At 26.8% G+C, this 17791-nt stretch overlaps 1 protein-coding gene across 1 annotated transcript in view; it reads left to right on the top strand.

The window, feature by feature from the left end:
- Nucleotides 1–17791, top strand: part of LOC112599444 (leucine-rich repeat and fibronectin type III domain-containing protein 1-like protein) — a 37417-nt gene that overhangs the window by 12389 nt on the left and 7237 nt on the right. The window contains exon 2 of the mRNA XM_025346362.1: nucleotides 1604–1669. Within this exon, the coding sequence (XP_025202147.1) occupies nucleotides 1644–1669 (26 nt within the window). The 5' untranslated portion in view covers nucleotides 1604–1643. The remainder of the gene's footprint in view (nucleotides 1–1603; nucleotides 1670–17791) is intronic.

The raw sequence follows: 17791 nt of genomic DNA, 5'->3' as shown, positions 1-17791 counted from the left end.
ATACATATTTAGATTAGAAAAAATCATTGTAGTATGAGTAAAATGACTTGATAGAATACTGAATAAGTACTGTAAATTCTTTACCTTAAAAGTAAAAATTAAGTATACTTTTTTTCAAGAAAACAGAAATACTGTGCAATGCGATTTCCTGTTAAAAATTAAATATCTACCTGCTAATCAATATGTGTTGTGTGTGTAATGAGTATAAATGTCTAATAAGTATATAATTTTTACCAGAGAACTCTATTCCACATTGAGGAATTCAAGTTTAACCATACAATGTATATTTATAGAATATAAATATTTATTCTATGAAGTTTTAATTTTGATTTTGTAAAGTCACTTTAAATTGATAGGTAAGTAGATAATACTTTATCTTGTTACTCAATAATTGCATACAATGTTACCTAATTATTCCATTTATTAATAACAAGTTCGTGATAAAATAATACTTGGAGATAGAAACACAATAATATTATGTAGAGAAAATGTTATATTTGTATACATACAATGCCTTACAATATAAATCTAGTCACGAGTAATTTTTTATTTTTTAATCCTGTTTGATTGTAAAAAAAAAAAAAATAACGAAATAATTAATTTTTTTCCATAAGATCTCAGATAAAACAATTGTAGACTTTTCTTTATGCTCTACACGAATGTCGTATAATAGCTTATAAGTAGGTACATAAAATATAAGTAACAGGTGTTTTGTATAGGAATAGCTATTAGTAGTATACCTAGCTATATGGCTTCCGATACACGAATAAAGTATTCACAGTACACTTACTTATACTATGGAATTACAGAATAAGAATGTAAATTTTTATTTACTGTAGGTACATCTGATTTAATGTGTTGTTGTAATTTTCAAAAGAATATTTTAAGCACTTAATAATTAATGCAATTATTATTACAAATGGGTGTTTTTTTTTATATTTTTTTTTGTTTTATATTTTGAAACTTTTAAAAATAGAAACTAAATAATATTTGTATATTCAATTATTAATTAGCAGCTAAAAAACATGTGGTGTGCGAGTGAAGTTGTTCACTGTTTACAATATAGTAAAATTATTTACGTAAGGTATACGAAATAAAACAAATAAATATTAAATAAGTTTAATCAACATCTATAATACTCGTTGAAAGTTATAAATATAGTTTATTATATTATTATTTCAAATTAAACTTAATTTACTGTATGGGTGGTACCACTTGCAATTTGGTATCAGTCACAACCAACAGGCCATAATATCTGCAGATCAAAATAATAATAATTGTTTAGACTTTCATAAGCTATGAACAGCAAAAAGTTTTAAATTAATAAAGCACATAAAAATGTTTTAATTAAATTAAAAAACGCAGCACTTTTTCCTTTTACCAAATTTAGAAATTTCTATTACTATAATGTCAGTAGAGATTTATAATTTATTGCATTGACCTACAAGTACAATGGTTTTAAAAACCGATACAATTGTATAGATAAATTAAATTCTTTATTAAAATTTACAGGACACAAGGGTATGAAATGTATTGTAAATATCTAATTGACCACTCAAATAAGTAAAATATATATCTAACAAGTATTTTTGTTTCGTTTCAGGAACTTGTTCATTAGCTCATATAATCATCCAAAGATCAAAATGCACAAGAAAAATATAAAAAACCTGTGAGTATATAAGAAATTCAATTTAATTAAAATCAAACAATAAATTTAGGTTAAAATAATCCAATATAATTCATGGATGTTGATGTTCTTGTATAACATATTAGAATATAATAAATGTAATAAAAGTAATAATAAAAGAATGCAGAAAAGTAATTATAAAGAGGATAATTAGGATATGATTACTCAAATACATCTGTTAGTTATAAAGTATAATAAGTTAAGCCAAAATATAAATAATCTAATTATCGAGTATTGGGCAAACCTGCTTAAGAAACTTCTGAGTACGCTACTGACAACTTATGGGCATAGAATATAGGTCATCATCTAGCGCCGAGCGTTGAACAAATGTCTATGTGATCGTGATTTTTTATACGAAACAATAGATAATGCTTAAAAAAAATGATTGCAAATAAAAACAATGAATCAAAATAAACACTACGTAAAAGACCTCTTAACATATCAAACTTAGTGGTTAAGTGATTGTATATGTCTGGATGCGGATATATACATTATTGCTGAGTGTCTGACCACAAATCGTCGTAAACCATATAGTATTAACATATTATAGTGTTAATATTATACGTAGCTTCGCCATGTAAGTCGTGTACTGAAGTGCACATAACATACGCTTATCGCCACGAATCAAAATGATATATTATTATGTTTTAACTTTTGAGTCAAGAAATGAGTACAGATTTATTAGGTAAGAGCAGAGTTCAAAAAACGAAGAAATTGTACGGCTTAACGTTGGGAGAAATTTAAACGTTATTAACTTTTTACGTTTAACATTACGATACATTACTATACTATACCTAAACGTACTTATGTGCAATAATATTATGATAAGGCTGCAGTACGATTATATTTAAGCTTCTCTCCGTTTTCCTTATTACTTTTATGTAATCGTTTTATTTCGTTAGGAGAAAACTTGAATATTTCAATCCTAAGTTTAAAGGATTAATAATAATAAGTAATATTTTTAAAACTTTTAAAGAACCATAACATATAAAAATAAATTCTGAGTAAACAAATAAAAGACAATTTCAAATCGAAAGTTTTTTATTAGTATTATTGAAATCTGTTTAATGACAATATTTATAAAATTTATTGATAGTAAATAATTTGATTTATAGTTTCCTATTGTTCGTTTCAGTCATACATCAAAAAATCTATTTCACAATGTTCGATATATTAGCCAAAGCAATGATTTGAAATACTTGAATGGGAAAAATTGAACTGAAAAAAAGTCACAAAGTCTATAAATATGATATTCCATTTTTATTTAATTTATGTTTTTCGTCAACAAATATCGTATACCTACTGCAACACCTTATTGACAAACTATATTTACTATAATATCTAATCCAACGACTACGCCTATAATTTCTCGTTGTTATTACTTATTACTAACAACTCCATCAATATTTGTTTGAATAATTTAATTTTATAAATTATACAAATCTAGCGAAATATGTTCTCTACTTAAAATACACATAACGTTACATTATATTATTATACTCACATCATATATATTTTAATAAATACATTTACGAACTGATTGCATATGTGTGATACAAAATAACAATACTTGACATAACCGATTTTCCGCCCATACAAATACATAATAAACGATATTTGCTTAAAAAAACGATACCTGCTGTTAACCAGTACCTATCTATATACATATAATAACAACGTTCGCTTCGCCGGCGACAGCTCGAACGTTTTTGACATGTTGTCGAACACTTTACCGGCTGATTGGACTAGTGAAAACCGATAAATTGGCGGAACTCGAGTAGTATCGATTATTATAATATTATTATATTACGACGGTTTCATTTCCGTGAACTGTGTTGAACGGCGACAAATTGACGGCGTGACAAAAATGCGGCACAGGTGGTCTTCGCGCACGTCTATTTATAACGGTATATCATTATAACTTATAACAAAATAATATTCACACTTAATATTTAGGTATGTGGTAATTTCATTGCAGTATCATTTGTTATATGTAAGTTGATTCACAACCATACATGTTCACCCCCCTTCTTCTTTCATTTAATATAACGGATTTATTCAAATTCTGAATTTTTGAATTCTTAAATATACTTAAAGACCACATTTTTAAATTATCGAGATTATTATTCAAAAAGTGTCATGGAGATATAAATTTAAATTTTTCAAGTGAAAACCCCATTTCTACAGTTAATTATTCATAATTTTTTTTTTCAATTTTGATGTACCTACCTGATATTAAAATTTTAATGAGTCGTTTTACATTAATTAAAATAGTACGTATTAATGATAAAAATTCTTAAAACTATAAATTAGGCATTATATTGGATATAGTATTTATCATATTTGGACAATTATTATAAATTATAAATATTAAAAAACCAATATAAATTTACCAAAATTTTCAAATTACTATAGTCCTATATTTTCTAAATCCATCATCATAAATATATCATTCTTAGTACATAAATTCAAATAGATCAAAAATTACTTATTCGATTTTTTATTTTTATTTTTTTTAAAGAGTCAAAATAATTACTATAATACTAGCTAAATAATTTACTAATTGTAAAAAAAGTAAGCTTCTCATTTAAAAAAACAGAAGTTTTTTATCTCCACAAATCACTCTTAAGTACTTAATAAAAAAAAATTTTATCAGATTTTCAATGAGTTCACTATTGAGAGAGAAAAAGAGGTTGGTCATGTTTGGTGAATCACACATTAATATAATATGTATACTTTATGTAGGTAACCGATGAGGTACTTAAATTTATTTCACTGAATTCGTTTTCTGGCATAAACTATTATTGCTGTACTATATAATGTAAAGTTACCTTTAGTAACGTAACTATATTAATTATAAGAGTATTCTATTAAAAAAAAATATTTATGTCAACCGCGGACTACGAAACAATAAATACCTACTTACACGTGAAGGTGTAATGATGACGTACCTACGATAATATAAGCTTGACAACTATTATCATCACCACCCACTTCGCCGACACGCAAAACCGATTTATTCTATATTTCTATATATATAACAACTATTAGACAATATAAAATCTATAACTACTTGTTCAATTACCTGTCAGTTACTTTACTCTTTTACTTTCAGCAACTATTCTGCAGTTTACGAAGGAAAGTATTAAATTATTAATTTATCTTTGAATAGTTTTAATCACCTGTTATTTACGTTCGTGTTTGTAAGTGGTCATGTACAATATTTTAAATCTACATAATTTATTAGTACCCGTTGAGGGGAGGTAATCTGAGTGCTTATGTTATTAATAAAACATCCTAAAATAAAAATTATGTTTTAATTGCTTAATTATTCATATTTGTCCTATAATTTAAATTAACTTAATTTACCAGCGAGTACATAGGAGAAAACTAAATACCTAATCTTTAAACAATTTTGTTTATATTTTTATTTTATTAATTACCTATGATAAAGGTTTTATATGATATAATTTTCTGTAACTTTGTTAATTAAAAATTTTATTATTTTTTTTTTATTATTATTGAGGCGAATACTTACATCAAACATTTGTTCTAGGTTGAATCTTAAACGCTACGCTAATATCTTGAAAAAATCTTATAATTTACCATGTTTCGATTTTTCAGTTATTGTACTCAATGAATATTATTTATTTTTTGATAGACTAGTATATTTTTTTATACGCCTATATCATAAGAAAATGTAATAGACATTTTTTGATCAAGTCAAATTTTTGATATTTCTAAAAATGAATAAAAATACATGTAGATGGAAGAGGTGAATAAATTAAAAATTAACAATACAATTACGAATGTAATTGAACTCTACCAAAAATATCAGCAATAGAGAAGTACTTGATCAATTAAAATTTAAAAATGTACAATTTTTAAAACGAAATGCTATTGAACACTTTGGTTGCTATATAGTATAATATTATAATTATAATCAGTGCTTATTTCAAATAATTATCTGACAGTGGATGGGTATTTATAAAATTTGTGTTTAAGGTTATCGTTATACATATGGGAAAAATAATTATCCCGTATAATATAACATTTATTGTTTTATATTGATTTTCTTACGTGAACAGGAAATATATAAAAATGAATTACTCAAGGCTATTATATAAACCTATTGATCACAAACTGACAACCAAAATATTTTTTAGAAATTCTTCAAATTAGTTTTATTGACAATATTGTAAATTGGGCTCTTTATATTATTTAAATTATTTGTCTATTCAACTTGTTCTGTTAAATCAAATTGCATAAGTAAATAATAATATTTATAGAATAGATATTAAATATTATGTCTAAACGCTAAGTTATAGCTATTATATTTTTATACAGATATCTACGAAAAAAAAAATGATAATAATTGTAACTATAAAAATTAGCTACCTTATTTTTACTTTCATACATGATTAATTACTTCCAAAATAATTAAATGACTAATTACTAATAATACCAAGCACATTATTTTTATTTGTAGGTATTTAATTATTATCATCAATAAAATATTATACTGTTCATCACTTTCCACAGGAAAAAGCTGTTCACTCTTCTCAGTGCCGGATCTAACATTTTTTTAACCCGGGGCAAAATATGAAATTGGCGTCCTTCTATATCAATAACCTTTTTTTTTTTTTACTTATTACATAATTAAAAATTTGCGCCCCTTTATGAATAGTATTCGGGGCACGTGCCCCGGATTGCCCCCCCCCCCTAGATCCGGTGCTGACTCTTCTGTAGCCTATTTCATTAGACACTATGATAGTATAAAATAATATATAACTAAAGCATTTCTTGATACCTTCACGACGTATTTTATAAACTTTATAAATTTCTGACCTCTCACCATCGCCAGAACAGAAATAATATATTATTAAAATATCAAACGTGTGGCACGTGTCAGACTTATATATTATCGCGCCATCCATCATAAATTCCACGGGCGCAATTTAAGAGCGTATTGTTGTTATAATTTATTCAGCCACGTGATAGTGTCGTTGTGGAAAATTGATACGTGCGTGCGCAGATATAATAGAAGTACGAACCGTTCGTACGTCGGTCAATATCTCCTAGTTTTACTCGTCGACGTGATTTATCATTTATTCGCATCTCAAACTCAACCCAACGGCGATAGCGTGGTTATTGTCATATTATTAATTCAGTGCTTGAATCAAGGGTATGAATTTCCTTTTTTTTTTTTTTAATATTTATTCATACTCTTTTTAATTATACCCTAAATCAATAAGACATTTAAATATTCAGGTACACACATTTTTTTTACACGTTTGCATCTTCCTTCTTTTTTTCCAATTCATTATAGATATTACAACAAGTATATTGACGCGATTAAGTGGGTGTTTGAGAAGAGATGGTTTATCTCCAATAACTATGTCATACACCCCCCTCCCCTGAATATTTACTGGATAATAAAGTCATGGTAAATGTTTTATTTGGTTATTCTTAATATAGAAAAATATTCTTTCAATTAATTAGATAGTTATAACTAATAACTAATAATATATTGAAAATATATAATTTAAAAAAAAAAGAATATTATATTTAAATACAATTATAAGTTGGGTTCCAGCTATAAACAGATGCACCGTAACTCCGCATAAATAAAAATATTTTGTGAATACGTTTCTCCGCATAACCGCTTTTAAAGCTCTCATCCTAATATTTTTAATGTTGTTAACAAACTATTAGAGACGCATATAAAATTACAAAGCACAAAACAAAAAAAAAAAAAATTACGATCGATATCGAACAACACTTAGGGAACAAATGAGACAAAATAAACTATTAATATAATAATCTAATTTAAATTTGTTAAATCTTTATCATTTAAGCTTTTACCAAGAACATGATATCATAAAAATCACATAAATTTTAATTTATACCATAATTATAAAATTTGACGTACTATATTAAACATACTAACATTTTTTCCAGGACTCAACTTACCTACTACTTTTTTTCCGGGACCCAATTTACCGAGATAAGGTCATTTGAAACTCAATTTACCAATTCTGCATTTAAACCCTAAACAAACTACTAAACATATCCAGGACATAACATGTTTGAGTCCCGGTAAAACAATTTTCCCAAACGGATTTTTACCTTGTCACGCGTGGTATCAATATATTGTATATTTTATGATAGCGAGTGCCAACAGTGTATGTCGTATGATATAAATCGCATTCAATAATGTGATGCCGTCGTGTCAGTCATCGCACGCAGTCGTAAAATGCTAGTTACCTAAACATAAAATATATGATTCACATTTTAACGTGTTACTGCTGCCACCAGGAAACCTATAATATATTTATAATATAATTTAACCGCTCGTCTTTGAAATCGGAAAGACGGAAACTACCTTTATACGCGTTAACCGGGTCTTTGTACTATTATAAATAGCTATATATATATTATTATGTACTATCTTAGTTTTCACTCGTTTTGCAAGTGTGGCGGTCTTTTTGGTCGTGTTCTAACACTCTAACGCACATAATAACATCATATAATAATATAATACTTTTCGATGACTAGACATACATGGTTTATAAATAATAATACAATAGCTACGTTGCCGCGTATTTCCTCCGACCAACGTTTTCTGTGTGTACCCACACATTATAATATCTCTTATTATAGTATTATCCATTTGTGTGCAATGTTTTTAATACAGGTAATCACAGTACATGTATAATGTAAGGATATTTTATCGTTTTATTATTATTATTACGCGTGTAATGTCGGGCTATCTCGCGAGATCGAGATTCAGCTCTCGGTCGTTCCGGCGACCGCGTGGTGAAATTCGTTCTATTTGCCATTACGATATTAGCCGAGATGTTTGATACGTCCAAACCGCACAGATTTTAGCGGTTGATGTGGTACCTACTCCTATAATGTTATGGCTGTGAGTATTATAGGTGCAACGAATTTAAATGGATGCACCAAATCAATTTCCTTTTTTTTATTTTGTTTTTTATACAATCGAATTATTAATTCTTCGGCAACACATACAAATATGCGTATTTGCGACGCGCGTGTATACAAACAATCTATATTTTAGATTCCAAATGAACCAAATCGGTTTTACGATTACATGCCACTTTAAAACGAACAAAATTATCCCAACGACACAAAAGATCAGATCTAATATGGCATTGTCGTGTTTATTAATACATATTTAGCATTGAGCTATATAAAAACGAGGTTTAAACATAGAGAATATAACTCCATGAAACAGTGACAATTTTGCTCAAAAATTTACAAAAAAATGATTGGTCCTCATTTAAAAAATGTTTATATTATTACAAAATACTTCGCAATAAATTATATAAAAAATAAAAGTACATCAAAATGTTGTCCTTAGGCAGGTATACTTCCTTAAAAATCATAAAAATCATAATTTCAATAAATTCGTTGTTAAATGAAAAAGTAGAGGTGAGTATGCTTGATGAATTACTCTATATAAATGCTATTTTTATGTATTTTATTCATACTATAATCCTACTAGAATAAATTTTGTGGGACCAAAAGCTTTACACAACAACACAAACATTAACACTCAACGTGCACGATTTTATCTCCACGCCGTGACAATGTGTTGCGAACCTTTAAACAAACTTGAAAACTAGTTGGTTTTTGTATAATATTACACTTATCTTGCAGAGATAGCCAGTTATTTACAAATACATATCTATACTTATTCGATTAGTGACGCGGAAATACTGGTTTTCGGATAATCCGTTGAGGAGTGTCATCGGTCGTAAAATATAGCAACTGAAAACGCCATTATACCCGCTTATTTATATGTATATAATATGCGCATTATAATATTTTGATTTAGTCGGCAAAAAATGCGTAAATATTTTTATTTTTTTTTACTTTTCTCCGTGGATATCTGATAGGTTTTGTAAGCCTTGCACCATGACGGTCTTTGAAACGACGATGACCGTTCGGTTATATTAAATCATGAAATTTTTCATTGTAACGAAAATACACATTCCGCATAAATAATGAAAGCTCGTTAAATGCGAGTAAACTGTAGTGCGTCATAATAACATAATATTATTGTTGACTAGAATAGTATATGCCAACACGTATTCATCGATACACGAAAATCATTATTTATTACTATGGGTACACTTATCTACTACTGGGTCACGCGTAAACCTAGTTACATTTTATACATAGTAGCACGTACCATCATACATTTTGTTTTGCATGAATTTAATTTGCGCACGTACTTACCTTGCTGTCCAAAATTTCGAAAATGTATAAAACTATAAAACATTAGATAAAGGTTTCCTATTTATTTTTATTTATGGAGGTATGTGTTTTATATATAACGTGAATGCAAACTATTTGTGTTGAAACAATATAATATGTTTAATAATTATACTTATGAAAAACATTGTTTTAAAATATAATTGGACGGTCTTTATCAGCATATTAAGCAGTAATATTATTCATTGACCATTAAACTATACATATTATATTTTATTTTCACACGATAAAAAGTGTGTCTACCTACTACGTAGCTATATAAATTATGAGTAATTGTAACGAATTTAATTAGTTGGTAGTATGTATACAATACTTTTGCATTACCGACGATTGTTCGAATACATTTTTGTTATCATTTTATTTACCATTTGATGTTTATTAAAGTATTTAAAATTATTTAGTGATCATTTAGAACAAACTAACTCGTGAAGTTAAAAGTTTGTATAATCCATCTGTAGGTACCGAAAAACGTATGTTATATTATATTTTGATGTATATAAATGTTGTAGGTGAACAAACTATTAACTAATAAGAGAAATACTAAAATATATTATACGGTTGTTAAAAATTTATAATATTTTAAGAAACATTGTTGTCACTAATAACTTTTATAGTATTAAAAAAAAAAAAATCGTTTGATGCTCTGAAGATAAGCTTACCAGAGAGTACAATGTACATACTGAATAATAGTTTGAACATCTTAAAATAAATTTAAAATTTCCAAATTTATACGATGAAACCACGAAATAGAGTCAACTTCAATGAACAACTTTATTACGTACATTTAACTTCTTTATAAATGTTTAATCATACATTTTTGCTGATAATTGCATTATTTTTTTATAGATTGTAAATATTTTACTTAAATCAAAAATAATTTTTTAACATTGTTTTTAGGTATGATATTATTTTAGCGATTAATCAATAAACTACGTTTATTATAAAAATAGGAATACAAAATATCTACTATAATACGACTTTTGAAAAATAACACAATAAGACACAACAATCTGGTCACAGATTAAACGTATACTTAAGAGCTAGCATAAATTTAGTATCGTTAAGTATTGTAGGTATTCACTTGTATAACCATACATTTTCTTTTAGTACTAAGAAATGTATTAACATAACTTTTATTAAAAACTGTCCATTACTTTTAGTACATTAAGAGTAAACAAACATATTTTATTTTTGTACATTATATTATTGATTATTATTTCAGCAATACTTTTATTTACTTCCCTGAATCATTACGTTTAAAGTACTCTTTGTATCATAATTTTCGACCCTTAAATTCCGATAACAACAATTCAACTATACAAGACTATTATTTATTTGATAACAATATTCTATTTACATAGCATTTACTTCAGTTGGTATTTCTTACCTTCGTTCTGGTTTGACAATTTAATCTACCGAACATTTCCCTAACTTTAACTTTAACTTTAACTTTAACTCAATTATTAGACTGATAGAAAATCAAAAATAAAACCTACACATGACCATAATTATGTAGCTTTTAGATGTATACTATATACTACGAGTATTTATATCTATGTATGTGTATTATGTATTAACTAAAAAAGATGAAATTATAACCAATAGATACTATAGCTGTGTTTTATATTCTCGTAAGTATCATTACGATTTCTTCAATTCGCCAATTTCTTAACGCCGCACGTCTTATAGAAAAATAATTTATAATACAATAATAGTGAAGTTTATGTTTTCCTGTTATCAATTAGTTATACAATAATAACATAAATTTACTACAACAAACTGTATACATAGGTACTAGTATGATATTATTATACCTATTCACTTTTTGTTTTGTTATTTGACAAAGAAAAAAAGGAAAAGATTATTCGTTGTACACAACCCACGCAATCCGAAGACAGTGACATAGTTTTCGTTTATGCGTCTTTGAAGAAAATATTCGGTAACCGGTAGGAGTCTATCATTGAGATTATACTAGATTACACGCATACCATGACATATACACACTTGCCACTTATACTTTTCGAATGTTGAATAACAGATCAAATTAATTTTCCTTTCAACTCGTAGACGATATAAATGTTTATATAATTTGTATTAAGTACACGCTTTGTAACCAAAAATCGTTTAAACGCGTTGCATCACTATACAGAATGTCATTAAAAATTAATCGAATCTTTTAAATAAATTATACAGTAGTTTGATTGCAGCGTAACAACCAGTAAACACTGAATTTTATAAACACTACCTGGTATGTTATACTTACATGCGTTTTACTTCAAAATTTAGTGACGCTAGTGTGTAGAAAATTGACGACTATCGGAAAATTATAAACATTTTTTTCTAAAATATAAAAATACATCACCATCTCATATATATAAAACATTAAATGTATGCAATTCTATTTCAGGTATATATTTTTCAATTCAGATAATTCTCATTAGTTAAAAATTTTAAATTTATAGATTTAGGTTACATTTTTAAATTATTAAATTTCGTAAATGTTCTACCTTAGAGAAATTGCGGAAAAATGTAATTGTTTTTACATTTAACGTTACTATACACAAATCAATAATGTGACACTGTAAACGTACACAGTGTATTAAAATGTTATCATCATTCGTGGCTATGAAAATAATAAAAATCATCCAGTCTTCGGTCGGATGTGTCGGAGGAAGTGTTATTCTCGGACTATATATTGTATAATAGTTAAGTTATATGAGCACTGAGCGTGCGTTCGAAAACGTTTTAATGAAATGCGTGGATAAATCATTAGTGTTAAAGAATAATAATAATAATAAAAACGGTAGGGTATTAGAATGTTTCATTTCTCGTGAGCACACTGGGCAAGTGAGTACCGTTACGACTTCGTCATTCCTCAGAGTTTTAGGTCATTGACTCGCCCAGCTTACCTGTCCATATCATACGACATACGCGGTATGTTTTTATATTCACGCATATTATATATAAATGTGTATGTGTGTGTGTGTTATCGTCCCGATGATGTCCACTTTTCAATTATTTGATAAATTAATGCAATACAGGAAGAAGTATAACAATAAAAATCATTCTATTTATTATCGTGAGTATACCATGTACACTATACACCGTTTTTAAAGGTCTCATTTCCCTATGTAACCTATAGGACCTAATAGGTACACTATAAAAATAAACTTTGGATATTTATAAAATAACATATATAACTTTAGAGCACGATTTGTGTTTAAATAAGTCACTCTGTCGCCTCGTGCAAAACAACAATGTCAAATGTTTCTAAATAATATTTTAAATATAATAAAAATACAACACTCGTCGGATAACTTCACTCATAATTCTGTGTGTACAAAATAAATCATTAAACAATAATAAATTACACATCATATACGAATGTACGTACATATACTATATAGTGCAAAAGTATAATGCCACTCGTTTGAAACTGTATAATATTGTGAACTTTAATACTTATCTAAATATTATAGGACGTTTGTACCTTACAAAAATCTACAAATATATTTTTATTTTATTAAAATGGTTGGGTCTTGGGATAAACTTACTTTTCAACCGCATATATACTTAGGTATAGATAATAGTTGCAGATAGTAAGAGGTCACATTTTCAAAACATTACAGTATTTTTTCCAGTAAACAATGAATATATTCGGGATGTAAAGCTATGCAATTTACTGCACATTCGTAAATATTAATTTTTTTTTTTTTTATTCTTTTTAAGCTTCAAAGCAACATTATTGATGAATCTGATTAAATAATTAATTCACCAAGAAATGTACAGGAAATGAATATTCGAACATTTCTTTGCGGTACAAGATTTAATAGCTATATTTAGTCGAATCTGTCCAAAAATCTAATTTCTCACGCGATACTCCATTGTCCAATAGAAACTAATACATGGTTTAGTTTATATTAATTTAATTTTACAACTTAGTTAATTTTTATATCGAGTCTGGTATTAATTAATTTATTATACTTATTTTTTTATAATTTTCTATTTTTTTATCTTATTACTGTTATTATTATACACGTGTACTAAATCTCTATATTATATACACGTAATATTCGTCAAAAGCCAATCGTTGTTTACTTTCAATAAATAAATAATGTTTATTGGACAACTACATGTATTATACATAATAATATATGACTTGTATGATTAAGAATAAAATCATTAACAAAAATCGTATCTTAGCTCATTTTTACCGAATCCTAGAGTAGAAACTGCGGAACGACGTAATGTGTAAAAAACATGTTAATAATTCATATTAACAAGCAAAACTTTCTGTTGACTTTTGCAGTATATTTTTGTTTGACAGAACTAAGAACACCAAAATCGTTTTGCAACCCCGGAAATAAAATGTATCAGAGTAATTAGTAATTACGTCATTGGCCAGTTCGTAAGATATAATATAACGCGACAAGTGGTAACAAATAAAATATTATAATATTATGGTCTGTGAATGATGTCAATTGAACCATAAAATCAGACGAATGTAGGTAAGATTGGGTCATTAACTGTCATTTTCAAGACAAAAACGGATCTAAATGCACCTTTTTATTATATTATTAACGAAAAAATAAAAACGCGTAATCAATTGCGATAAAAATAATAGCAGATATTAAAAAAAATGATAAGCTGTTTATATAATACCATTTATTTTTATACTACCCAGGTAATTCATTAATAAAACATAAACATAAAATAACATAAATATTGTGTTTATTACTTTCAGTGACTCGGAAGTTTTAGGGGCTGGAAAAAATTAAAAATACGTATAAAAGTGATGACAATTCAAAATTTATTTTTGACTGTTTTTAATAATATTGATAATTTCGATATTTAATATACCTCTCTGTGCATCTGCCTCTATCATCCTTTTAATTATATAAGACACGGATAGTAAGTTATGATTACCTGCAGATATGTATATTTATAATCAATATCATAATTAAAATTTAGAGACTCGTACTATTATACCAATTAAAAACCAATTACAAGGAACTAAAAGTAGCTGTAATGGATAGGGACAAGTGGAAAGTCATCAAAGTCATTTAACTAATTTAAGGATTGAAAAAAAAAACTATTACACTAATTAACAATATTCGTAAAACCATTCTTATACTATATAGGTACCCAGTTATACCCAAAACTGGCCATTAACGAGTCAAAAAGTTGAAGTTTAATTAAAAAAATTTGATTTGATTTAACTTTTTATCATAATTATAGTTACTTTTGAGTTTCCATCCAGAGTTTCCATTTATTTAACTTCATTGTTTTTGAATTAACGTTAAAATTACTAATTCGATTTTCATTCAATTTAATTTATTTTTATTTTTATTTTATTTAATTGTATTTTGTATACTGATTGAAATTTTATTTTTCATGTTAAAAATTATTTCATATTTTCTTCGGTGTAAATTGATTTTTATTAATGATGAAAATTTCAATACTGTATTATCGCCATATAATTTTGAATTGGTAAAAAATAAGTGTTTTTCACTTAAAAAGTTTAAAAAATTGAATTTACTTAGTTAACCAAAAATTAAATTAAATTTTAACAATTTCTTACTAATGCAACTTAATCGAATTAAATAAAAATAATTAATTTTCCCAGCTTTGCTTTATATTTAAATTCGTGTTTTAAACTTTCAAATAATACTGAACAGTGAATGATGTAATATTATATACAAAGTCAACTAAAATGAGAAGTGAATAGACCGAGCCTTTTGATAGTGAAGTTAAAATTTTTTTCTCCGTTTTAAACCGACGACACTACAGGAAAATGCTTTACACTACTATCGCAAAACAAAGTTTCGCTAGTATTATAATACTATAATATATATTCATGAAAAGATAAAAAAACACATTCATAACGAGTACACCTCTATCAATCATACTTTTTATTATTTACATGTGTGATGTTGCTTTTTTGTAAGTCTGTAGGTACGCTCGTGCAGTTGTCCAACTATTATAGGATGCGTCGGATAATAAATTAGACGTATTACATGCCGTACATTGCACGGTGGCATCGCGATGTGGGAGTCGTCCTCGTTAACCGTTGCCCAATTTGTCCGTTCAATTGTGTCTGGGTTTATTATATTTTACAGTTCTGACATCTAAAATGTCCGTGTACTAGGGTATTTAATTTCCGCCTGCACACACATGTATTATAGAATTATGTTTACTGCACCGCCACGATTAACCCACTTATTAATGTGAATATTATTATATTTTAACAACAATTACAAATTTAGGTATCTACGATAAAAATTATACCGTTGCAGGAAGAAGTATAATTAATTTTGTTCTTCGCGCATCTGTTTATATAGTAATGTAATATCACATTACACGCTATAAATGTATATTATATTCACATTACACATAAATTCACAATGTAACGTGTAAATAACAAATTAATATCGCACTCATTTGAATATTTGATAGCGTGGTAATTAATAGTTATTATTAGCTTTGGTGTAATTTGTAGTATCTACGCTAAAAAAGAAATTATTACTAATAATAATTATTAGGTATATAATATGAGTAGTTTTGTATTTAATTTCAACTATTGATATATAATTTTAGGTCATATCGTCAAAAATAAGTGTCAGTAAAATAGGTTATTTAATATTTTTTCTGTTGTATTTTATCTTTTATCTGTTAGGAAGAAAATCGATACAAATGTAATAATATACAATGGTATAGCCAGTGTTCAAAAATGTATCGAAATACGATACAACAGTAGGTTATTTAATTTAACACGTTAAAATGACTGCGATAGGCAGCGTATTAGAAAAAAATAAAAGCAAATATTAATATTTTGGTGACTTGTCAGTGTGTTGTGTGTGACAAGTAAATTGATATTATAACAGAGTAGTGTGCGAGTCTAATTTATTGCAGAATTGTATCATCCATATGAATGCTTGAATTATTCAATGTGATCTTTCTTACTTGCAGATACTTCTTTTTTATGTTACTTAGAAAGACATACAAATATAAAATATCGTTATTATAATTGTCGATACCTCAGTTGAAAATCAAGTATTGAAGCATTTGTTTGTTTTGAACATAGACAAACGTCAGTGAATATATTTTAAAATTAAAATTAAGGTAACCAACACCTTAAAATTTTGTTAGAAGATAAAGTTTAAATATCACCTTTTTATATGAATAAAAAATAGGTAAATTATACAAAACAATAGATACGAAGTATATAGTGTAGAAAGTTTGTTATAAGCTTACAATACATCAGATCTTCAGCGAGCGCTGTAAAACTTAAATATATTATTATAACTGCCGGGTCACTGGAGATACAATAGTGTTGAATGAAATTCAAAACATAAGATTGTTTCTAATGTAATCTTATTTTTTGTTTCATTTTCATTATACTTTTTAAACTAAGTTAGTGGTGTAACTAATATTTTCACGCGCGTGTTGTGTATTTAGGGGATCCTAAACAAGAAGTATATTTCATAACAATTAACAAAAAAAAAAAAAAAAATGTTTTTATTGACTTGCATTTAAATATCTCAAAATAAATTACGATAACACATATTAATTATTATTTATTATCTATAATAACTTAAGGTTGATAAAATCAAAGATTTTTATTTGAATATTTTTATTAACATTATAGTTATAATGTGAATCCTGAGTTCGCCTCATTCGATGCGCCTACACTGAATTCAGTGGATTATAGTTACTACAAATAGTTTATGATTCATTGGAATAAAATTTAAATATTACAATATGAAACAAAATCCTAAATAATATATACTAGTATGTTTT

The sequence above is a fragment of the Melanaphis sacchari genome, unplaced genomic scaffold (assembly GCF_002803265.2).
Source record: "Melanaphis sacchari strain LSU unplaced genomic scaffold, SCAv2.0 Contig51_pilon_pilon, whole genome shotgun sequence".
NCBI classification, from domain to species: Eukaryota; Metazoa; Arthropoda; class Insecta; order Hemiptera; family Aphididae; genus Melanaphis; species Melanaphis sacchari.
Note: the sequence above shows the minus strand (reverse complement) of the source record. Positions and strands in the feature narration are given on the sequence as shown.